At 40.0% G+C, this 25,912-nt stretch overlaps 1 protein-coding gene across 7 annotated transcripts in view; it reads right to left on the bottom strand.

Annotated features, from left to right (window-relative positions):
• Positions 1–25,912, bottom strand: part of RAPGEF2 (Rap guanine nucleotide exchange factor 2) — a 239,589-nt gene that overhangs the window by 149,991 nt on the left and 63,686 nt on the right. For all 7 annotated transcript variants that reach the window (XM_077761468.1, XM_077761465.1, XM_077761469.1 and 4 more), the window contains exons 2-3: positions 17,244–17,314; positions 5,328–5,384 (exon numbers count right to left, since the gene is read on the bottom strand). In XM_077761468.1, coding sequence (XP_077617594.1) covers positions 5,328–5,384; positions 17,244–17,314 — 128 coding nt within the window. The remainder of the gene's footprint in view (positions 1–5,327; positions 5,385–17,243; positions 17,315–25,912) is intronic.

Genomic DNA, 25,912 nt, shown 5'->3' with positions numbered 1-25,912 from the left:
AAAACTATGACTATAATTTGCTGGGAAAGAAAAGAGAATTGAAGATCTTTGTTTCTTTCTTTCTTTCTTTCTTCCTTTCTTTCTTTCTTTAGGCACTAAAGCAATGTAGGTAGTACATGAGTAACATAAAACAAAATAAAAGCTTGGCCACATCTGGAAGGAAAAAGCAGTACAATAATTGGATATGGGCCAAAGAGTCACAGGGGAAGTTTTTTTTTAAACAATGTATTTTTGCTTACCAGTTTTTTTTAAGTGTTTGTTTATTTTGAGAGAGAGAGAGCGCCCACACATGTGGGGGAGGGACAGAGAGAAAGAAGGAGAGAGAATCCCGAGCAGGCTCTGCACTGTCAGCACAGAGCCCAACACGGAGCTCAATCCCATGAACCATGGGATCATGACCTAAGCTGAAATCAAGAGTCAGACACTTAACCAACTGAGCCATCCCAGCATCCCCAAAGGAGAGCTTTCTTAAAGATGGAAGACACTGGCACACTTCGGGTCTGTAGGGAAGGGGCGGGAGGAGAGGCCGGCAGCACAGAGTGAACAGGAGTAACCACACTGTGCAGGAGAACAGACATGTCTTTCCCCTGGAGGGATGGGGGAGACAAGAGGCACAGGCAGCCACAGATGAACTGGGTATTTGAGAACAGAAAGTAAAGCTTGAAGCAAAGTCCCTAGAGAAGGAGTGGGAAGGCATGAAGGGGACAGCGGTGGGCTGGTGGCCTTGCAGAGAAGTGACAATTCAGAATAGCTGACGTGGAAACAGGAAAGCAAGTCAACAAATGAAAAGGCTGCTACAAGCAATGAGGGCTGCAGCTGAGGCTTGAAGTTCTAAATTGCACATTTACAGATTTAAATAAAAATACTTTAAAAGACTCAACAGGCCTCAATACAGCTTTTTGATCATTTGTTTATGGAAGAATAATCTCCTTTCCTGCAATAAGGAGAGATAAATCCCTTAACAAAATGCTACACAAACTCTTCTGGAAACCAAAGCATTCAGGCAGATACATATGTGGAAAATGAGCACACAGATACCATTACACATATTCATCATGCGGGTGTGGGGGTGCATGTGTCCCCTGTTAAAAAAACAGTAATGGTTGAATTTCTGATCCAAAGGCTTTTAGCACTTCAAATATAACTAAAAATTAAACTGAAATCGTGAGGATGGCTGGCCACTAAGGAAAAACTAAAGCTGAAAGGACATATTGCTTATCTCACGTCTTAAGTTAAATTCTTCACCCAAAAATATCTCTAAAGTCCCTCCAGTTAGGAATTTATATTCTCCAACTTCATATTCCTAAGTGAGCAAAAGACCCAGCATACAGTAGGTAACATGTGAAAGGAGGGCTGATAGTCTCATCCACTGTATTAAGTTCAACTACTTTTATCTGTCTAGTACAAACATTGAATTATAAGTGGCCAATTCTAAATTTTTAAAAATTCAATTTTATCAGAACCACAAGTCTCCCACTAATCTTGATACATCTTAAAATGGAATTTTTGTCATAGAATTGGTTTATGCTAAAACAGGAACACCATGGCAGTTAGACATCACTACCATAATTCCTTCAAACAAAAGTTTAAAGCAGCTAAAAAACTAGGACACTAAAATATAATTTATCAAAACACTGACAATGATAACGATAGTAGCAATTAGCATTTTATGCACTTATTGTATATGAAATGCTCTACATATTTTACACATAGTACTGATATTATCCTCACACCAACACTACAGGGTAGATACTAATATTACTGTTTACATTTTATAGATGAGAAAAATGAGGTACAGAGTTGGATCAAAAGAGTATTCCATTTACCTAGTGAATATGTTGAAGCCATAGACTTAGAAATTACCAGTGCACAAACATAATAAGGAAAAAAAAATACTAATCTCTTGATCATAAAACCAAATTCTGGAAGTCATTGGTATTCTGACAAGAGTATTAATACTTGAAGCACAAGGGAGAACAAGAGCAGACAAGTCATGTCCCTCATGAGTTAATAACAACAGGTCCCAAAAAGAGGGACAGTATTATTAAATTATCACAGATGTATATACACTACATATAGAAGTGTTCTCTCATTTTCAAAACTGCATTTACACAGATTGGTAACAGCAGGAATGTCTATTCAAGGATTACAGAAGAAAATGCTCCAATTACCCTTCATCACAAGATTGGCTAATTACTGGGAATCTGATTAAGTGATCTACAATTAGTCTCTGAATTTCTGGTTTTATGAAATCATGATCTTCTGAATATCCAGACTTTTCATTGCTCACTAACACTGTCACCTAATTCTAACTAGTCAAAAATGAGCAATTGCTACAATCAACTTTATATACAAACTCTAGCCTAACTGCAATCAATTTAGGATTATCTAAGACATGGCCTTGAATTATTAGCAAGCACAGCTCACATTCACTGTCTAAACAGACTTAGAAAAAACCTCAGGTATATTTAAAGACACTGTAACCTTCAGTTTAAATGGACTGTAAGTAAGAACTGTTAGGGACCGAGGATAATGTGGGTTTCACCACCTGGGGAAGCCAGCAACACAGAGAGTTGATGTGCTCATATGACCTTGAGCGCAAGAAAGGTCATTGTTTTTATGGCGCCATGTCTTATGATGGCATAGAAAAGGCCAGAAAAACCTGGGGAGTGGTGTAACAACTAACACGTCAGAATCACAACGTCCAGGCTCAATTCGGATCCTACTTTCCTCAAAGAGACCTTAGCAAGTTCTTTAGCCTCTGGAAGCCTCAGTCCCTTCATGTGTAAAACTGGGGTGATGATAATAGCTAACCCACAAGTAGGCTGTAAGGGATAAGTAAATTCATACATATAAAACATTTATTAGAGTATGTGGGGCATAGAAAGTACTTGTTAAATGTTTGCTATGACCTCATCATCAATGCTACCAAAACCATGTTTTAAAGGAGGAAGACAACTTAATAGAAAGTTGGGCACTTAACTGCCACCAGAACTTCTTCAATAAATGTTAATGCTATCACCAGAGGTTTCCAACCCCAACATCTGTACATCCATTCCACTGAAACTTCTAATTGTTCCTAAAAGAAACAAATATTCTAAGATATTTATATCTTGATTTCTTCAAGAATAAATATGGTAAAGGCTTTTTCCTCTTGCTAAGTTTTCTCATTAGCAAATATATCTGGTTACTATTCTCCTACATTTGATGTACATTCTTTTAAGCTCTAGACTGGATATTTACAATCACCTGTTACACAGCCCCTCGATGTCATAGTTTCATAAGTTACAACCTAAGAAGCATCCTAGGTCAGATCCACCTGCATCGTCTTCTAAACTCCATCCCTGACTGCCCCATTCTTTGAGTTGGCCTCAGTTCAAGTATCATCCCCTCATATATTTCAACTGTCTTCTCACTAATCTCCCTGCCCAGACACTCAATCTAATCTATCTTTGTATTTTCAGGTATCATCTTTGAGGGGAAGAATGGGGAGGCATTTGGTCACATCATTTTGCTGCTTGAAAACTGGCAACCTAGTTACGGATTAAAAGAGACTTAAGAGTGGGGCATCTGTGTGGCTCAGTCAGTTAAGCATCCAGCTTCGGCTCTGGTCATGATCTCACAGGTTGTGAGTTCAAGCCCCACGTTGGGCTCTGTGCTGACAGCCCAGAGCCTGGAGCCTGCTTCGGATTCTGTGTCCCACACTCTTTTTTTTCTGCCCCTCCTCGGCTCACACTGTCTCTCTCACTCTCTCTCAAAAATAAATAAAAACATTAAGAAAGAGAGAGAGAGAGAGAGAGAGAGAGAGAGAGAGACTTAAGAAAAGTATCAACCAATAAACAAACTGTAAAAAAAGATTTTTTTGAGACAAAGCAATTTTGAATATTTCATGATATTAAAGAATTATCTTTAAGGTTTGGTGATAATATTGTTGGTTAAAAATTTTTTTAAGTCTATCTTTTAAAGATAAAGATATATACCAAAATAAAAAATATGGATGAATTGGATTTACTTAAAAATAAAATATGGATTTACTTAAAATAACCCCATAGGAGGCGGACGCAGGGAGTTAGAGATACAACATAACTGCCTGCCATTAACAATACTGGATAAGGCAAACACGGGTCCATCATAAGACTATCTCCAATATCGTGAGCATTTATAATTCTCCATCATAAAATTGTGATGGAGGAAGGAAAAAAAACTCATTTCCAATGGCCTAAAGAATCACGACCGGTATTTTTAACACCACATTCACAAGCAAATTTGACTGTAGCCTGACTTGACTCTTGATCTGTCATCTTGACGCACACCACAGGTCAGTTGCCCAAAACTTGCCACAGTATTCAAAACATCAGACCAGGCCCCTTCCCTCTCTGTATCCCCACACTTACTCTGCTCCTGCTGCCAAGAAAAGTCTCTCTAGACCCCCAGATACACTTTAGAGACTTAGTTCAGAGGGCCACATCTCTGTGACTCTCCCCATTGACCTCAAGGCTTACCTGGTACTTCTCCAGCCCTCAGTACCTATCTATATTCTCAGTTTTTTTGATTGGTTACTTGTTGTTGTTGTTTTCCTTTTATTCTATTTCTGTCTCCTTCAAGATATTACAATTATACCCTCCTTAAGGGGAAAAGCTGGATTTTATTTATTTCAATAAATATTACCTATAATATGCATGGGAAGCAGTAATTATTTATTTACTAAGTGCTTTGAAAAACAGAAAGTCAAGAGAACAGCAGTGAGTCATGGCACACATAAAATAATATGTCCAGTAAGCCAGTTTATATATCCTTAATACAATAATATTTATTGACTGTATGTTTGTTACATTCTTTAAAAAATGGTCATTTTTTTCAAGGGATATGTTACACATCTTGAAAGAAATATCACTATTATTTATAGAACAAAGTATGCCTAAAGGGATGTAGGCAGCCTATTTTCTTATTTCTGAAAGAATTATAAACTAAAATATGACATTTATGCTATCATCACATCTCATTTGGTGTGGCTGTAGGAATGTGTATTTTGTTCTGTTCAAAAGACTACACTGTTTCTTACTTCATGATGATAAAAATGTCAAAATACTCCATAATACGAAATAACATCTCTGAACCACAGGTGAGAGATATAGAAGTATAGATGTGAACTTACCTTTTCTTTTATGACAGGTAATAGCTGCAATGTTTTACATTTCTAAACTACAAAAATGAATTAATTCAAAATTAGGGTATTGACCTAGCCATTACTAACACTTCTACAATACTTTAAGGAAATCGTTTAGTTGCTGCCGTATATACTATACAAAGAGAAAGGAAACACCTACTAGTATAAAACTTCATTTGCTTCATGTCTTTCATATCTCACAGTTTCGCACATTAACCTGTAAAAAAAACCAAAAAAACAGAGACATGAGTTCAACATATCTCACAAAAAAACATACTAATAGTTGAAAAACATAAAAGAAACATGTAGTCTAAAAAGTTAAGATTACTTTATATGAATTGTCACAATCATTTATTAGCCACGAGACAAATATTTTTGGTACCTAGGTTAACAAAATAAAATCTGGGAAGAGATGCTAGAAAAAAAAGTTTGTTATATGTCAATTTTGCCATGTTTATTTTATAAGGAACAAATTTTTTGTGCCTTACCCTCTGTAAACGCATGTGGACAAATGAATGTTCTCTGTGGTAAGGAGAAAATGAGAAAGAACCTAAACTTTAGAAAGGAAAGCCTCTTAATTTGAAAAATGATAACAGCATTCATGTTGATGTTACTCAACAGTATGTAATTTCAGACAAAAGTAGGCTTTTATTAACGCAGTATTTTTATGACTAATGACTAAAGGAAGGCTTTCTAACTAAGATTTATTTCGGCTGATTCATCCTTGAGGAACAGATTATGGAAATTATGGAAAACATGAATAAATGTTTAAATATTCAAAATTACCTCAAGAACAGCATCTTCAAGAAGCATCCTATTATATTAAACTCAAGTAAAATTTCCAAAAAATACAGAAATGCAAAAGAGAAAATGGCTATTCCTTCTTATGAAGGAACTAACAAAATAAAAAATTGGCCATAAATCTGATTAGCTCAACAGCACTTCCATTTTGGTCAATGGGCTTAGTGGCCTGCAGTTTGTGAGATGCTGGTATTGACCTACATCCATCTTTCCTGTTCGTTAAACCCAATAAACACCATATACTCTTGATTTCTCACTTAAAAACAACTCTCTTGCATATTCTCTGTCCTTGTTCTTGCTACCTCCTAACTTTAGAGGTCCTCTCAATCCCTTACTTGAAACATTCCAACTGAATGCCACTTAACTCCAGGCGGCATCAAACCTGGAATACACACCATTAATATATAGTTTTCTTTAATACTGTATCACACCGAATCTTTATAAGAAAAGATAAGAACCACAGGTGATGGGTATAAAAATACCTGGTCTTCAATTACATAACAGCTCTGCCTTATTTCCTGTTAAAACAAAAGAAGGTCCTTGCCCCAATTTCTTCTTCCCTGGATCTCATTCCTTCTACAGTACACCCTGCATTCCTCAGGCTTACCTCTGTCCCCAGCATCATCATCCTTTTCTTACCTCTCTCAGGAACCACTTTCTTTAATATATAAATCTAAATGCCCGGGTGGCTCCAGTCAATTAAGCATCCGACTTTGGCTCAGGTCACGATCTTACAGCTTTTGAGTTTGAGCCCCGTGTCAGGCTCTGAGCGGTCAGCACAGAGCTTACTTTGGATTCTGTGTCTCCCTCTCTCTCTGCCCCTCCCTTGCTCATGCTCTGTCTCTCTCTCAAAAATAAACATTAAAAATTTAAGTACACACACACACACACACACACACACACACACAAACACACATAAACACATCAGCTTCACCTATTGTGTGGGGTAGACAGACACCTCTCTTGACCCCACATCTTCCCCTCCAGCTATAATCCACATTTTGTTTTTCCCACATTTTGAATTTCCCACAGAAATTCTCCTCTTAGACTGTCTATATAATCTATCCCCATTTTCTCACCTTCTTACCTCCTCCATCATTTGCTCCCTGGAAATGAATAGGCTCTAAATGTTATTAGCATCCTCTGTTTTATCTTAATTCCCTTTCTCAGGAACATTTGATGATTCTTTTTTTCCTTACACTATCATCTTCTCAGAGGCTTCCTGTCTTTAGTCTCCTGGTTTTCCTCTTAGCCTCTTAGTCATTTTTTCTCTCCTTTGAATTCTCCCATCCCATTCCTGTCAGCCCCCTTCTCTTCTGCACCTTGTAATTTCATCCATTCTGTGATTTTACCTATAAACTGATGACCTCCAAAACAATGCCCCACACCTCATCTCTCACCATGATTATCTGCTCATCTAAATGCCCACTCAACATAGCCACTGGCTGTGTAACAGCCATTTCATGTTAAAAATGTCCAAAAGAGATCTTAACTTTCTCCTCTAAAATTTGCCTTTCCACTATCAGTACCCAATTGTTAGGCCAAAAACCTTGGAGTCATTATCCTTGATTCCTCCCTTTTCTTCATATCCCATCGTTCTGCCAGCACTTGTTTCCAAAATATATCCTCTCAAACTGACCAAGTCTACAAATGTAGACTTCTGCTTCTACTTTTGCACACCTCTTGTCTATTCTCCACCTGGCTTCCAGAGAAATCATTCTAACTCAGATCATCTCACACCTCTGTTCTTAATCTCTACTACCTTTGGAAGAAAGCCAAACTCCTTATCCTTAGTGCCTTCATGTACCAAGACTGTTCCCATGGCAAACCATCTGGGGCATTAATACATTGCAGAGATTTCTGCACAGCTGCACCAATTCAAATGTTACTTCCTTTGACTACAAAATCAAAGCAGCCCAGCACCCATTCTTACCACATGTATGGCAAGTGATGGAAGACTTGTTTGTACAAAGCACACCCGGAATGCCCCTGTTAATCACTATCTTGAGAATGTAGAGATCTCATCCTCCCTCTATATTCCCATCAACCAGAATATGTAGAAGAACATGCTGTTCAGGGTTCAAGGTCAGGGGCTCAGGGAGTGGCTGACCAGGAACATCTCCTCTGTAACAAACAGTGTCTGGATGACAGGCCTTGAGCTCCTTGGGACACTGGCCATGCAGGAAGGGGAAGAGCTACAGATAGCTGCTAGTCTAGTTGCTACGGTATAAAAGCTTTCTGCATGTGTACTCCTGGAACAGATGCTTTGTGTCCAGTCTGTCACTTCTGGAATCCCTATTGTAAGTTCCCCCAATAAACTTAGGTCTCACTGGATATCTCTAGGTCACTTCTGCCTCACAGAACAATCACCCACCCTTGATCACACAACTGGTGAGCCAGCCAGGAAGCCAGGAAAAAAACAAAAACAAAAAACGTAACAACAACAACAACAACAAAAACACCATGAGCACCCAAGATGTGGGAAAATGGGGAAATTTATAGGGGGAAACCCAGGTTGGCCATCCACACCTAGGTGGAGCCCTATGGCCTTATCTTTGATGGATAAGGCCACCGCGTGAGTATAGGGATGCCCCTGAAAATACCCAAGGGTCTAGAGGAAATTTTGACCAAGATTAATTTGACTAACAAAAGGATGGATGGTCAGGTGGCTGTTGCCACAGTTGGGTGATCGCTCCTAATGTCTGCCCATGTAGCTGTCTTAAGAAAGTACTCCACCTACAGAAGAAACTGCATTTAGAGAGGAATGATAGGTTAACACAAATGAAACCAAAGACCTTGATAATCTGCTTGAGGGAACACGGTTTTAAATTAAAAACTCTGGCACAGAGCATGGCCCAGGTAAAGGGTGGTAAATTGCCCCAGCAAACGAGTCTCGGCAGTTATCTCTAAGCAAGGCTGAGATCCCAAGTTGTGGGACCCAACTAGAGTTCTACTGAGGAACAGATTAGGTGGAACAAGCCGATAAAAATTCCCATTCTCTTGGCTCAGCCTGTTGTTACCAACCAAGATGAAAGCAGAGCAGCCATGCCCATCGAGTATGGAACCCTGGAACCTGCCAGCACCTGAGCACTGGTGGAGACCGAGCCAGCAGAATTGGGGGATAAAGTCAGATATAAAGGAAGGGAAGTCATGGTGGCATGATTGCTCTGTATGTGGGACATGGGCACTGAAGGCCATCTGCTTTCAGCTGGAAATGTCCAAGATGGTGTTTGTTATGACACACCCTGATTTACGGCAGCACACCCTGATTTACGGCAGCATCCCCCCAGCACCATCAATAAAGGTCATGTTACCCATTTACTCTCCTCAGTGGTATGGGGCTACAAATTAGCTTGGCCTAACAAGGAGGCAGGGGGAGTGTACGGACCTTTCCTTTACAGAATTTGGAAGAGCTCCGGCATATCCTACAAGAGCTGGGGATGAAACATGCTGTCTATGCTGAACATCACAGAGATCTTGATAATGAACTGTCTGCCATGGATATTAAGGAAAATGTGTTACAGTCTGCCCCCAGTCACTGGTAGAGTGCACTTGTGTCCATCTTGACCCCCTAATGAGACAGCCTGTATCGTGGGCTGGGCAAGCCACCACAGGTCTACGGAAATCAGAAAAGGTCAGAAAAGAGGTATCCAAAAGGCAGGAATGAAGGAAAAGGACTCATAGGAGAAGGAAACAAAGAAAGGGCCTATGCATGTTACCTGTTGACAGATGTAGTGAAAACTCAGGTCAGTGGGGACCCCCTTTAACAAAGTAGACAAATACTTCAATGCAGTCCTTGTCGGGCTCTGGCAGAAATTTAAGCCTGAACAGCAAAGGAGGTGCAAGTACACCAAGGGCACCCTCGGAGGGAGGATTGCAGGCCCCTTCCCTATGAACTAGGGAAGAGGCAAAGGACATGGACTGTCGGCTCGAGCTGCTGCCACCAGGGTGTCTGGGGATTGGCGGCCACATGTAAAACTCACCATATATCGGGCTAAGAGAAGCAAACAGACTGTTTTAGCTCCGCTTGATAGTGGTGCCAAATTTACTCTCCTTTTGGAAACAACCACTTTCAAGGGCCCATCTCTGCCATCGATGGGTAGGGGGGTGGTGTCATCCAAATGAAGCAGGTTGTACTAACTGCAGACAGGATAACTCCCACCAAAACCCTATTCAGTGTATACAGCCCCAGTATCTAAATATATTCTAGGAGTGGATGTCCTCTCAGGACTAACATTACAAACTACTACAGGGAATTCAAATTGAGGGTGTGCTCGGTCAAACAAATAACAAGAGGAGATGCAAAATAGATTCTTGTAATACTACCTATCTCACAGAGGGTAATGGCAATTAAACAATATCTCCTCCCAGGAGGCCACGAGGAAATCACGGGCACAATTAAGGAATTAGCCAAGGTGGGCATTACATGTGTACAATATTATATTATTATATATATAGCAACTCACAGTCGATATAATAGTCTTATCTGGCCTCTAAGGAAACCAGATGGAACACAGAGAATGACTGTGGATTATAGAAAACTAAATAAGGGTGGTACCCCCTCTTCATGCACCTGTGCCCAACATCAAGTCACTTGACCCTAAATGGGGAGGTTTTAGGTAGATACCATGATGTGTTAGATCTGGATAATGCTTTTTTCGACATTTCCATAGTTCTAGAAAGTTTAAGAATAATTCACTTTCATCTGGGAAGGAGAACAACAGACATGCATCACCCTACACAGGTGTACTGATATAGCCCCTCAACCTACACAGCATGGTGGCCAGTGACCTAAGTTGTTAGGCAATTCCAGAGGCAGTCTTTGTTTTATTCCATTAATGATATAATGTTAACTTCTGAGTCTTTTGCCAGTTTGCAGACCACTACACCAGGCCTGCTTTCCTACCTAACAAGTCAAGGGTGAGTAGTCAAGAAAAACAAAATACAGGGCCCTGGCTTATTGGGCCCTAGTTTGAGATGACAAAATTGTTTCTGCAGAAGGTACTGATTAAATACAGACACACCCATGCCCCATCACCCCAAAGCAGTTGCAAACTTTCATAGGTCTCTCAGAGTATTGGTAACAGTTTATCCCTCACCTGGCTCAATTGCTCCTGCATTTTTATAGACTGATTTAAAAAAGAGCCCAATGAGACTAGTCCTCAAGGACAAGGCCAGCATCTGAACAAGCCAAGATGGCTGTTAAACAGATCCAAGCCTTAAGTGTTCTTATACAGAGACAGCCATATGAACCAGATGGAGCCAGTTACCCAGAAGGGTTTGCATGGAGCTTGTGGCAACAGCAAGGGCACAAACGAGTACTATTAGGTTTCTGGTCACAATTATAGAAAAGGGCTGAGACCCAACAACACTGTAAAACAACAGCTGTGTACTACTTCCCATGCTTTACAGCAAGTAGAAGACATAAAGGGATCCGAGTAACTCTTCACACTCAGTATCCCACAGCGGGATGGCTGAAGGATACATTCCAAAAGTCCAAGTCAGGAAGTCCCCAGACCAAAACCGGCCAAAGTCCATGCCTACTTGCAACAATGTAGTACCTTGACCAACAGCCCCTTTGTGAGAAACTGCACTCCATTCTCAGCCCCGTAACGTCACCTCTGAAGAGCAGCCATTAACTGACAGAACAGAGCCACCACAGCTGCTATCCTTTGTGCAGGAAGGAGACAGACCAATCCCTGAGCATGCCTGGTACACTAATGGCTCAGCAAGGGGCCCACCCGTGACTGGATGGCCACTGCCATCCAGTCCTCAAATAGAAATATCTGGATAGGCTCCCGGGCTAGACTGAGTAGTCACTGGGCCGAGCCTCAAGCAGCATGAATGGTGACGCTCTGTGAGCCTGACCCCGTGTTACATGCACAGAGAGCTGGACAGTCTACAAAGAACTTCTCCAATGGGAGGCATGGGACTGGGTGGCGACAGGGAACCCAATGTGGGGCAAAGGCATGTGGAAGGACATTCTCCAGTGCATACAAGGTATGAACATCACTGTTCACAATGTAGATGCACACAGAGCACACATCCCACCTAGTAATCAACAGGCTCATGAGTTGGCCCCCATCTGCCTCCTTGAAGATATGTCAACAGAAGATGTAACCACCTGGCTACATGAGAGGACAGGACATCAAGGACAATGGACCTTGTGGACCACTGCTAAGAACTGGGGCTAACCTTGGCATTACAAAGACATTGTAACCATCTACTAACAATGCTCAACCTGTGACCAGCAACGACCAAGACCTTTGCTAAGAGACACTGGACAAATAGCAAGGCAGCAGCACCCTCTTCAGAGAAGGCATTGGTCCCCTGCCCTTCCCTGATGGCTGCTGTTATTCTTCAATATGTACTGGTGCTTATTCAGGACTCGTGCAAGCCCACCCCAGTAAGCGTGCTAACCAGAAAGTTACTGTCTTTGGTCCGGAACAGCCGTGTGTTGCCTGTGGGGTGCTCACTGACATCGACAGCAAACAAGGCTCCCACTTTACAGGACAGGAAGTGCAAGAGTGGGCCAACACTCAAGATATCCGTTGGTATTTGCATCTACCATACAATCCCACTGCAGCTGGACTTACGGGATGTGTGAGTGGACAACTGAGACAACTGCCACAAGAAACCATTCACTGGCCCTCTGGACAAGCCACCTGTCAACAGCCGTAGGACATTAAATGAACAGGTACATTCCAATTGGTCCAGTGCCTGTACTGTACTCACTCCAGGACCTGATGTCGCCCTTAGAATACAAGCAGACAGCAGGCAGGAAGGATGTTCTCTGCTGTAGGCAGGGGCACAAGGTAACCTTTTATTGTCACTGCCACAAGATCCATCTAAAGGGGAACAGATAATTAAATGGCCCCAGAAATGGCAAATAAGTCCATGGTGGCTTTGGCCTAATGAAGAATAGGAATAAGGCCTAACCATCACCCCATGTCTTCACCCCACCCCACCAAACACAATGAAGGTACACAACCCCAGGCCTCTCATTTAAAAAGAGCACTATCATAATCACCTTATGGAGCACTGTTACACCCCTACTATCCTTTTCAGTTTTGCCCTACCACGTAACAGAGGGGAGGCCAAAGACTTGAGTATATAAACCTGGAGCCAAACCAGTCAGGGGTGGTGTGATCCCTGAACACCACCACCTCCTGCATCCTCTTAGACGATCATGGCTTGCCTCTTCTGGTGACTACTACGCAGCTTAACTTTTCACCCTTAAATTTTGCATAGAGAACCTATTTGCCAATGGGGCCCTGACCACAGCTTCTGTACAGAGTAAGACCAAATATGGAGTATACAGTGAACTCTCCCTGTTGGCAACTGCAGGCTTCCCCTGGCAAAATGTTTTCTACAGTTGCTTAACCATTTGTGTTCTCCTATTACTTGGAAGCTGTGGCCTACACTGTTGCTGTGGAATCTGGTTGCGATGCACCTCGGCATACGTGGCCCCAGGGACATTGTGAAATAAGAGCATATCAAGAATTTACTGGCCATCCAGGGTATGCCTGAGTGGAGTGTATGGTACATGCTAGAAAACTTGTTTGTACAAGCATACCCTGAATGCCTCTGTTAGTCACTAGCTTGAGAATGTAGAGATCTAGTTCTCCCTCTATATTCGTATCAAGCAGAACATGTACAACAATGTGTTGTTCAATGTTCAAGGTCAGGGACTCCAGAGGTGGCCAACCAAGAGCATCTCCTTTGTAACAAAGAGAGTCTGGAAGGCAGGGCTTTGAGCTCCTTGGAATGCTGGCCATGCAAGGAGGGGAAGGGCTACAGATAGTTGCTAGGTTAAGCTGCTATGCTATGACAACCTGTTGCTGTGGATCTCAGCAGCAGGTGCTATGTCCAGTCTGCCATTCCCGATTCCCTCTATAGAAGTTCCCTCAATAAACTTGTCTCGATCATGGTCTCTGGGTCTTTTCTTCAGCCTCCCTAGATTATTACCCACTCTTGGTTTGGAGTCTGCTGGGGTACAGCTATACACCATGCTGAACACACTAATTTCTGAATAAAACAAAATGGGTTCATTTACCTAAATCCTGTCTGCCCTACCAGGAATATGAGGTCCATGATGGCAAGGGTATCAATGGTGTATCTCCATGGCTTGCATCAATGTCCAGCATATAGCAGGCACACAATCAGTAACTGCTGACTGCATAAATTTAACCAGTGTGCTGAGAAAAATCAGAAAATCTTCTATAAGACAATGTTGTAAATAAGTGAAAAAAGTACCAAAATTGGTTTTGTCTTTAAACATTTCTGGCGAATGTTTTATAAAAAGCAGTTATTATTTCCTGAATTCCTCAAGAATACACTAAGCATAATTTAGTTGTTTCTTAAAGATGTGAAACTATTTACTGGGGGCCCCTGGGTAGTTCAGTCAGTTAAACATCTGACTCTTGATTTGCTTCAGGTCATGATCTCACTGGTCTTGAGATACAGCCCCACATCAGGCTCTGCGCTGACAGCACGGAATCTGCTTGGGGTTCTCTCTCTCTGCTTCTCCCCCTACTCATGCATGTATGCTCTCTCTCAAAATAAATAAACATTTTAAAAATAAATAACACTTCTTATATAACAATAATTATCCATAATGCCAAAGAATACGAATTTATTTATTTGTTTGGTTGGTTTTTTAGCAGCCTCTTATTTTTTTTTCTTTCATAGTTTATTGTCAAGTTGGTTTCCATATAACACCCAGCGCTCATCCCAACAAGTGCCCTCCTCCATGCCCATCACTCCCCTTACCCTCTCACCCACCCCCATCAGCTCTCAGTTTGTTCTCAGTATTCAAGAGTCTCTCATGGTTTGCCTCCCTCCCTCTCCCCAACTATTTTTTCCCTTTCTCCTCCCCCATGGTCCTCTGTTAAGTTTCTCCTGTTCCACCTATACGTGCAAACGTATATTATCTGTCTTTCTCTGCCTGACTTATTTCACTCAGCATAACACCCTCAAGTTCCATCCATGTTGCTACAAATGGTCAGATTTCATTCTTTCTCATTGTCATGTAGTATTCCATGGTATAGATATACCCATCTTCTTGATCCATTTGTCACTTGATGGACATTTAGGCTCTTTCCATGATTTGGCTATTGTTGAAAGTGAGCAGCCTCTTATTTCTAACACTGAGTAGGCCCAGGATAATTATTCTGCTTTTCCAGATTTTTGGCCTAACTATAGCATCCTCTGCCCCTTTGGCAAATATGATACTTCTAATACATTAAGAGAGTAAAATTAGAAAAATAAAATTGTATTGAAAAAATATACAGTTCTTAAGATCTGAAAACCTATACATTGCATAGAATTTGTGATCTTACAACAACACAATTAACTGTATGCCAATTAACGCTCAGAATCACTTTATCTCCTACATACGGATAGGTCACCATAATGCACAAAGTTGAAGCTTTCAGACAAATGAAAGTCTCTCCCATCCCTCACAGTAGAAGACTAATGTTCTATTATCCAATACTGTATAAACAAGCTTTCAAAATCTTGAGTAAGAGCTGTTTCCCTACTCCAGTTGGAAAACTCTGTATTATGTGGAAGTCTTAACTGTTCTCTATTAATCCCAGGGGTAAAACTTTTATTTATAAAATTCAAAGAAAATTAAATATCTACATAAGATCTATGTTTCCTAGAAATGGTAGCTATGATAAAACAGTTTATCCAAGTCAGTGGGTTTATCAGTACCTCTTTTTTTTGTTCTTGTTATTAACCATGCTGGTATCCTGATCTTGTTCTAAAAAAGGACTTAAGCTAAATTCAGTTGATGTTTTCCATAAATATCAGAAACAAATGACTTATCAACATAAGCAGAGTAAGACAAACATCTTAAAGTTCCTTCCCTAGAAGTTCATGTCAACAAGCAAAACTGTACAGTCTCCAAAACAGACCTTCAAAGGTGTCAAAAAGCTAAACTATACCACTGATTGAATCTGTTCTTTCTACCCAAAATTTCCCTTTGAAACAGAGGAAAATTGATGGTTCTAAAGCTGGGTGATGGGTTTATGGGACTTTCTTGTGCTATTTACTTTTGTAATTTTGAAAATTTCCATAAGAAGTATTAAAATTTTCCTTGTTCTATTACACAGAGTTCCTGCTGCCTGAATACTTTTATAACCACATACTACAGACATACATTATATAATATATGTAAATATTATTTAAATATAATCCATGGGTGTACACACAGGAATGTGCCATTTATATTTGCTTATTAGCTGCATTCAATCAAAAAAACAGCACTACAATTTTTTCTTAGGATAGTTGTCATCAAAAAAGACACAAAATGAAAGTTAGACATTTAGGAAATTATTCTTTAATTTGAGCCATCTTCTAAATTCCCAATGGTTTTGCCCTTTCCAATAAAACTTGAATTTTTAAACACTTAACCTGCAATCTACTTTAATTTAAATCATTTTCATTAAAAATTAAATTTTAGAAGTATTCAATCCTCTTGACACTTTTTTCAATTAACAACTAAATATGAAAATTGACAAGCTTCCAAATTAATTCGTGTTTAAAGAGTAAAAGGAAAATACATAGAAAATGTATTCCCTTAACTATTAAAAACTGCTGGTATTAAAACTAGCTATCGTTAGAGCAAACAAAACCATTTCATATGTCCTAGCTGGTGTTTACATATAATCCATCTTCCCAAAGTCCTTTATTTTCTGTTTCAGTTAAAGTAAAATCACTGGACTATATGTTTTTCATCTTTTAATATAGCCCAGTTAACCACAAATGAGGTTACTGTAGCACCGTGCAATAGTACCAAAAAAATTTTTATATGTTTCCACAAAAAGGGCAGTCAACTTAATGCAATAAATAATTACACACAAGACCTACACATACTAACATAATGAACCTCATTCTTTGTATGGTTAAAAACGTGTATGTTTCTCATGTATGTAATGTATGTTAAGAACATTCCAGTTTCTCATGTATCTGAATGCTAACAAGTAGATCATTTGCCAGGACAGCAAATAATATTCCTTTCGGGGGATTCACCAAGTGGTGTTTATTCCTTTAGATGAGGGGGCAGGGGTTGGGCCACAGAGGAAGGGAGGATATCAGTATGGCAGAAATGTAAAAAAAATTATTATATGGATATAAACTTATAAGGCCAAGTATAAATGCTAGACAAAGCAGAGTTTTCACAAGTTATCTATAATTCTATTCCTAACCATAATAAATGATCATATAAAATTCCCACATCCCCATTATGAGTAATTGTAAAATGACTTACCTAAGTTGGTGTTCTCTCAAGTTTGATAAGGCTTCCATACCATGTAAATAGGAATATACTATTTCCAGATCCTGTATGAGAAGAAGGACAGAAATTATTAGGCTTGTCAGGAAAAAGAAGATTCTAAAATAAATCACTAAATTTGCAGACCAACTTAAAAAGAGTTTTTAAATACAAATTTTCTTAGACATTAAAAATAACATTATCAAAAGCTGAATCACATAAATGTCATCCATTCATCAACCACCTTTGGGATACATACAAAGGTATTAAAATATAAAATAAATTGGCTTAAACTTACGAAAATAAATTCCTTAAAGTTATTCTTCATCACTTTTTCTGCTTTAAATTTACATCAAAATATCAAATGTAAACTCTTAATTTTAAAGCACAGATATTTGCCAATACTCTGATTAATCATTCTTAGTCAACATAAAATCAATGCATGCTATTTCAATGACTACACTTTAAAATGAGCATAAATTTGGGACGCCTGGGTGGCATCTGATGTCTGCTCAGGTCATGATCTCACAGTCTGTGGGTTCAAGCCCTGAATTTTAAGTGAGCGTGAATTCAATTTACTTTCAATTCTTATCACAATGACATTTCTTTTATGTATAGAAACATTTAAGTTTAAATATTTTCTTTAAAAACTGGGGGACATCTTGGGGTGCATGGGTGGCTCAGTCAGTTAAACCACTTCGGCACGGGTTCAACTTATGATTCGTGAGTTTGAGCCCCGCGTCAGGCTCTGTGCTGACAGCTCAGAGTCTGAAGCCTGCTTCGGATTCCAGGGCTCCCTCCTTCTCTGCCCCTCCCCTGCTCGCGAGCTCTCTCTCTCTCTCAAAAATAAACAATGGGGTGCCTGGGTGGCTTAGTTAAAATCTAAAGCAGAAGTATTTTAAGAAACTTGTAAAAATATCCATTTTGTCTTAAAATAAGAGTTCTATTAAGATAGAATTCACATACTTTTTTTTCTCCCCAGGAGGTGACAGCAGTGCTGGGCCATGGCACACAGCCCAGCGGGAAGCCATGTGTAGGATCCTTCCCTGCTTCTGGGCTCTGACACCACCCCGTCCTCCTCACTCCAGAGGGAAGAGCAACAGGAAGTGGTGATGTGTGGGTAGATTCAAAACCCAAGAGAGCAGGGTTGGGGGGCAGGGAGGTGAGGTCTGCTGCCCTGCTCTGACAGGGTAGCTGGGTAAGCTAGAACTCAAAACTTATCATTTTTTAAAGTTTTATTTATTTAAGTAATCTCTATACCCAATGTGGGTCTCAAACTCACAACCCTGAGATCAAGTGTTGCATGCTCTTCCAAATGAGCCAGCCAGGTGATCCTCAAAATGTATCATTTTAAAGTGAATACTTTGTTGGTTTGTGTATAATCATCACTAATTTCAGAACACTTCAACACCCCAAAAAGTACCATGAACAGTCGTTCACCATTCCCCGACTCCTAACTCCTGGCAACCACTAATCTACTTTGTTTCTATGGATTCGCCTGTTATGAACCTTTCATATAAATGGAATGTACACCTTTTGTGTCTGGCTTCTTTCACTTAGCACAATATTTATAAGGTTCATCTATGTTGTAAACATGTATCACTGCTCTCCTTTGTAGTGCCAAATAATATTCCATTGTGGAGATGTACCATATTATTTATCCATTCATCAGCTGGTGAATATTTGGATTTTTTCTGCTTCACTAATTAAATTAACAATGAGCTTTCATGTATAAGTTTTTGTTTAAACACCTGCTTTCAGTTCTCAGGTATGTACTTACAAATGAAACTGCTGGCTCATATAGTAACTCTATGTTTCACTTTTTAAGGAACTGCCAAGTTGCTTTTCTTAAATGGCTACATCATTAATAATCCCATCAGCAATGCATAAGAAGGGTTCCAATATTCTCCACATACATCCTTGGCAACACTTGCTATTGTCTGTCTTTTTAATTTTGGCCCTCCTACTTGGTTGGAGTGGTATCTAACTGGTGTTGATTTCCATTTCCTTAATGACTAAGGATGCTGAACATTTTTCATGTGTTTTTTGGTCATTTATATAACTTCTTTGGATAAATGTTTAATTTCTCTGTTCAACTTTTAATTGAGTTGTCTTTTTATTATTGAATTTTAAGAGTTCTTTATGTTTCCTGGATAGAAGGCCTTTATCACATATATAATTTGCAAATATTTTCTCCAATTCTACAGACTTTGTATTTTTCCATTTTCTTATATGGTATTTTTATTTTTTAAGTTTATTTATTTTGGAGGGGGGAACCACATAGCATGTGAGCAGGGGAGGGAGGATCCCAAGCAGACTCTGCGCTGTCAGCATGGGGCTCAAAGCCATAAACCAGAGCTGAAACCAAGAGTAGGGCACTTAGCTGACTGTGCCACCCAGGCACCCCTAGATGGTGCCTTTAGGAGCACAAGTTAATTTTGATGAAGTCCAATTTATCTATTTTTTCTTTTGTTGTGTGTATTTTTAGAGTCATATGTAATGGGGCACCTGGGTGGCTCAGTCAGTTAGAATCCAACTTCATCTCAGGTCATGATCTCACAGCTCCTGAGTTTTGAGCCCCACGTCAGGTTCTGTGCTGACAACTCAGAGCCCAGAGCCTGCTTCAGACTCTCTCTCTCTCTCCCCCCGTCTCTCTCTCTCTCTCTGCCCCTGCTCATGCTCTCTTTCAAAAATAAAAATTAAAAAAAAAATGTTTTTAAAGAGTCATATGTAAGAAACCACTACTTAATCCAAGGTCGCGAAGATTTACTAATACATTTTCTTCTAAGAGTTCTTACATCTGTGATTCATTTCTGAGTTACTTTTTTTATATAGTGAGTTAAGTGTTCAACTTCGTTCTTTTGCATATGGACATCCAGCTGTCCCGTTACCCTGTGTTGAACACGATTTGCTCCTTATCAAATTCTCTTAGTACCTTTGTTGAAGATCAATTGATCACAAGTACAAAGGTTTGTGGACTCTCAATTTTATTGAGAGGAAAGGAACTGCATTGTATCATCACTACATGACCAAATAAAAAAGTATTTCTCTTTCTGTATGTATGTCACTGCATAAATAAAACATTTGCAGCTCACATTGTCATGATGTTTTCTGGAGAGTAAGTTTAAACGTGTCACTTGAGCCACACACAATCAGGGAATCCTGTGCAACTGTTTCACGTGAGTATTTCGGATATGTAACTAGACTGTAAACTTCTTGAATTCAATTCAGTTCTTGAAATGAATTCAACGATTATGTCCAGAGTTCCTTCTATTACTCTCAGAAGATACCATCTTAAAAGAAACTTGTTTTAAATGGCTTATGCCACAAGGAGCTTATAAACTCAAGAGCAGACATCATTATTCTACATGAAGCTGTTAAATGGAAGGCAATATTATCTAGCTCGAATCAGATGGCTCTACAGATACATTCTATCTAAACTTAGATCTCTTCACTGTAACTAACAGAAGGAATGGTAAGAAATGATGTCTAGATGGTAGGCAACAATCAAATGTGATGTTTCACTGTGCAATATGGACCACATCCATCACAGATTTGGGTAGGAAGGAAAAGCAGAAAAGTTTTGGAAAAGGCATCAGGAATACGCTGCTCTTGAAATCTGAGGAATGAAACAACAATGACTAGAGATGAACAAAAGAAATGCAAACTGAAGGAAGGACTATGGCTAAACTTTTCTGCAATACAAGAGTCCAGCAGCCAAATGTTAGGTTTACCGATGATCAGGGATTGCAAGTAAGGTAAATAACACTGAAAGACAAAAACAAAGACAAGCTCTCTTATCTCCTAGGAGCAAAATGGACCGAGCAATATTTTGAAATAGGCAAATATGGTCTTTTGAATCTTCCTAGGCATATTTTTCTACCCTCTCTCCAGGTGTCCAATGACGTCACATTACCCCAGACCCCATTCAGAAGCATCAATGTTCTGGTCTAAAAATTAAAGGCCTAAAAATTAAAATTAAATCTGAACACAAATGTGATGTGAGTGATTAGTGGGGGCCCCTTGAATCTTCTGTGGGGAGCTGTCTGCTTCCATTTGCATATCCATAGTCTAAACAAATCTATAAATGGTATGAGATTTCAGGCAGCACATCCAAGAGAAATGAAAAATATCAGCAAAGGAAAGAAGATATGGGGGTCATGAGAGGCCAGGTGAAGCAACCCAGCCCTGCCTGGGATCTACCTCCACCCCTTGGTTGCCCCTCAGAGGTCACCCCTAAGGGCTCTGCCTTCACTCTTCACCTGTAAGTTTTAACCCTCATTTCCCCTTTAATAGTTCTTCTTTACTAAAATAGTCTATGAATTGGCACGGAATTGCCTTTCGCCAGCAAAGAAACAAAAAGACAAAAGGGTGAGTTGCTGAGGAAGATTAGCTCAACCTGAAATCTGCAAACCTCAGCGAGAACCAGACATGCCTGCTGCGTCACAGAGCAAGGGCTTTCTCCTAAGATAAACAAGGAAACGTATAGCCTTCAGGGAACTATATTCTTGGATTATACATTTCTTTCTCCATGCAAACAGACATTCAGAGAGTGAAATTATGTTTCAACAAACCTGACTACATTAAAACAAATGTGGAGCATTAAAGCACCTCAAGTATTCCAATAGACACTTCTGTCAAGAAACCACGAAATGCAAACTGAGAACTCCCCAACTGCACCTCCCAAGACAAATAAAGCTCACGTGACTATTTTAAAGGACTCTTAAAACATGTAAGCTACTTTCCCCCCAAATTTTTCTAGTCTTGAATACAAACAGAATGATGGTGCTCTAACCAGGAAGAAGCATTTTTTGGAACAATAAGCCTTTCCTTCTACCCTAGGAAGGACATCCTTTTTTCAAAAATAGATGCTATTTAAAAGCAAATTCAGTGACTGTAAAACCAGTCGCCCAATAGACAAGAACAGACAGGTCGATTGGAATGCCGTTTTCCATGAAAAGAAACAAACAAACTTTTGCCACAAATATAAACCACGTATCAAAACCCGAACGCATTCTCTAATTGTTCACAACCTAACCAACCGTCTTGCTCAGAGTCTGTAAACACAGCACAGGCCTACTAGGAAAGAAGTCAGAGAAAAAGTTTTTTTCTCTAATTTCTCCCTAGAGACTCATTCAGAATATAATCGGCCCCACAGCAAATTTATAATCAGTTAAAACTAGCTTTTAATCTCACTTGTTCACGGGCATCAGGAATTTGCCAACAACTTAAAACATATTTTAATACAATCTTTGGAGATCTGAGCGGAGAGAACTGTTTACCCCCTTTCCCACAGCCCTCCTCCTTTCCCCTAGAGACTCTTTGTAACAATGGAGGGAGGGGGGTCGGTGGTATTTTGCACAGCACTAGGAAATGAATATATGCATCTTTTTCCTTCAAAATAAGTTGTATATATGCTTTATATATGAAGCTATGGATCTAATTTTTTAACACTTTATTTTTAGGTACTCTCTACACCCAACATGAGGCTCGATCTCACAACCCCGAGATCAAGAGTTGAAAGCTCCACTGACTGAGTCGTCCAGGCGGCCAGGCATCCCAGGAAGCTGTGTGTTTAAACAGTTATCAGTAAAGGTAGTCAAAGGGTATAACTTTCCAGTTATAAGATAAATTAAAAAAACAAAACAGGTTGATTCCTTTAAAAACACTGTATATCTCAGTCATCAAAGAAACTAAGGCCAAGACTGCTACATTTAAGCAGGTCTATGGAGAGCCAAGTGGTAAATGTCTACAGACTTAAACATAAACAGAAAGAGAAAGGAGTACCTGGCTAAGTCTCAGGACCAGAAATTATCCAGATACCGATTTATCCTCCCTTGCAAAGGCAGCAAGATCATTTATCCTCGTAGGCTGAAGATCACTAATAATAACGTTAAAGGCTAGAATACTCAAGGCTCAAACTCACGTCTATATCCAAATGAGAGAGACGGCAGAAAGGTAGGAAGCCTGCAGTTTCACTGTGTCTGCTGACATGGCAGTTAATAAAAAGCTTCATTTGGAAGCTTCTCAATTTTTGTACACTAAAATATATAAAATCAACTAAGAAGAGGGGCGCCTGGATGGCTCATGTCATGATCTCATGATTTGTGGGTTCAATCCCTACATCGGGCTGTCTACTGTCAGCACAGAGCGTGCTTTGGATCCTGTCTCCCTCTCTCTCTCTGCCCCTTCCTGGCTCACACTCTTTCTCTCCTTCTGTCAAAAATCAATAAAAAGAAAGGAAAAAAAGAACATGAGGAAGGAAGGAAGGAAATTAAAGGAAAGGAAGAATGCAAGCAATCAAGCAACTGGCACACCTGGGTGGCTCAGTCGGTTAAGCGTCCGGCTTCAGCTCAGGTCGTGATCTCACAGTTCATGAATTTGAGCCTCACATCAGGTTCTGTGCTGACAGCACAGATCCTTCTTCAGATCCTGTCTCCTGCTCTCTCTCTGCCCCTCCTCCGCTCGCTCTCTCTCTCCCTCTCTCAAAAATAAACATCAAACATTTCTTTAATAAACATTAAAGAAAAAAACTATCTAAAAAGGGTAACAGAAAGAACATAGATTTTGGTGTCAAATGGAGCAGAGTTCACATCCTCATGTCCTTCGCTCCCAAGATGTGTGACCCTGGGCGTGCTACAAAGACTAGATCTGCAAAACAAAGTACATAATATCTACTTGGCTAGGCTGTGTGGCTAAAGCGATATACTATTTCAAAACAACACTTGGCACATATAGATCCTTGGGAAATGGTAGCTGATTTTATTGAGATCGAAACAAGCACATAGTAACTACAAGAATATAAAATCTAAAATATTCCTGAAATGTATATATGTATCAGAATTTTTACAAATTAATGCATCCTTTTCATATGTGAGTATCTCTAGCCAAAAAATAAATAAATAAATAAAAATAAAGTCAAATGAACTATTTATAAAACATATAAAGGGTCCCTTAAGTTGTCTGCTTTATCGATCCTGATGTTTACATCCGGTCTGGTGGGCAGAAGGTGCCTATTATCTCCAGAGAACCTACCTGTGCACTATTCCCAGCATGTCACATTCAAACCTTCTCCTTCCAAAGTTCCCCAGGAGGGCTTCTGAATAAAGTTCAAACACCAGCAATCTCTTGTACCCTTTCCACACAAATGACCAACAGTCTTTGGGTCCCTCAAAAAGTCCCTCAAAACACACACTCCCTTTCCTCTCACTCTGAAAAAACATGTCCCCAAGACTCCATTTTGCCCAGGCAGTGTGGGCTTCCTTTCTGAGCCACTAAAGTTCTTACTGCCTGTGTCACTCACGTGTGGCCCTTCATCCATGCTCTGTGCAGCCACTTTACTTTCAAGGTTCTACCTTTTATCTCAATTAGAGAATAAGCACCTTGAACAAAGTCACTCTGTTCTCTTTTATTATACCTTTTTTCTCAGCTGTATCAAGCAACAGACTGTGGGTGCACCAGATGCAAAGAAGGGAAAGGGCAACTTTCCTGTGGGGGAAGAGGGTGGTATTCAAGACTCTAAAGTGAATATTCCTGAGAATAACAGTGAAAGAAAGAAAGGGAGAAAACCGTGTGTTCAATCTTGGGTGTTCAGAGCTGTGGGAAACTCCTATCTGTATAGTCTGAGACAGTTCTGTAAATGGCCACAAGGTGGCAGACCAGACCAACAGTAATTTCTCATGACAGGAAATAGTCTTTGGTCAAGCACATTTCCATTATACATATACTTAAGAGACAGGAGTGTTTAAAGCATTCCTTAAGATAATCTGAGAAAATGTGACAAGTCCTTTCTCCTCATGCTCCTAATGAAAAGGGGAGGAGAGGGAAGACATGTCCATCAAAGCACCTATTAAAGTCATTTTCCTGGGGCGCCTGGGTGGCTCAGTTGGTTAAGCGTTGGACTTCAGCTCAGATCATGATCCCACAGGTCTCGTGAGCTCAAGCCCTGCATCAGGCTCTGTTCTGACAGCTCAGAGCCTGGGGCCTGCTTTTGTGTTTCTCTCTCTCTCTCAAAAAAAAAAAAATTTTTTTTTTTAAAAATCATTTCATTCCAATCATCTTATTTTAAAGCAGCTTCCCCGCCCCACATATCATAGTAAACCAACAGAAGGACACCTGGGTGGATCAGTGGGTTAAGCATCTGACTCCTGGATCCAACCATGCAACAGGCTCTGTGCTGACAGTGTAGACCCTACTTGGGATCCTCTCTCTTCCTCTCTCTCTGCCCCTCCCCTAAATTCTCTCTCTCTCTCTCAAAATAAATAAAGTTAAAAAAAAAAAGGGAAAAGAACATTTAAACAAAAATGTCAAATCACAACACTGCTGAGATGTTTTGTGCCTCCAAGTCCTTCATATCCCAGAGTTACACCATCACATACTTCAGGAAAATGTACTCCATGGTGAAGTATATGATTTTCAGTAAAATTGTTAAATATGTTAATAAACAGCAGTTTCAACCTTAAATCAGATGACGGTTGTTTCTGAGCCTACTAATTTATACCTGAAAGGAAACAATCTCCCAGAATTGTAGTTTTACTCAAATTTGCATGTTAAAACCCAGGGAAATTGTGTTACTGCTCATCTTTGACACGGCCCAGATATACTTCTGCAGCTTCCGGCTGCTCACCACTGTATCTTTACAAGACAGGTGCGTAAGGAATTCCGGA

Source organism: Crocuta crocuta, unplaced genomic scaffold (assembly GCF_008692635.1).
Source record: "Crocuta crocuta isolate KB4526 unplaced genomic scaffold, BGI_CrCroc_1.0 scaffold422, whole genome shotgun sequence".
NCBI classification, from domain to species: domain Eukaryota; kingdom Metazoa; phylum Chordata; class Mammalia; order Carnivora; family Hyaenidae; genus Crocuta; species Crocuta crocuta.
Note: the sequence above shows the minus strand (reverse complement) of the source record. Positions and strands in the feature narration are given on the sequence as shown.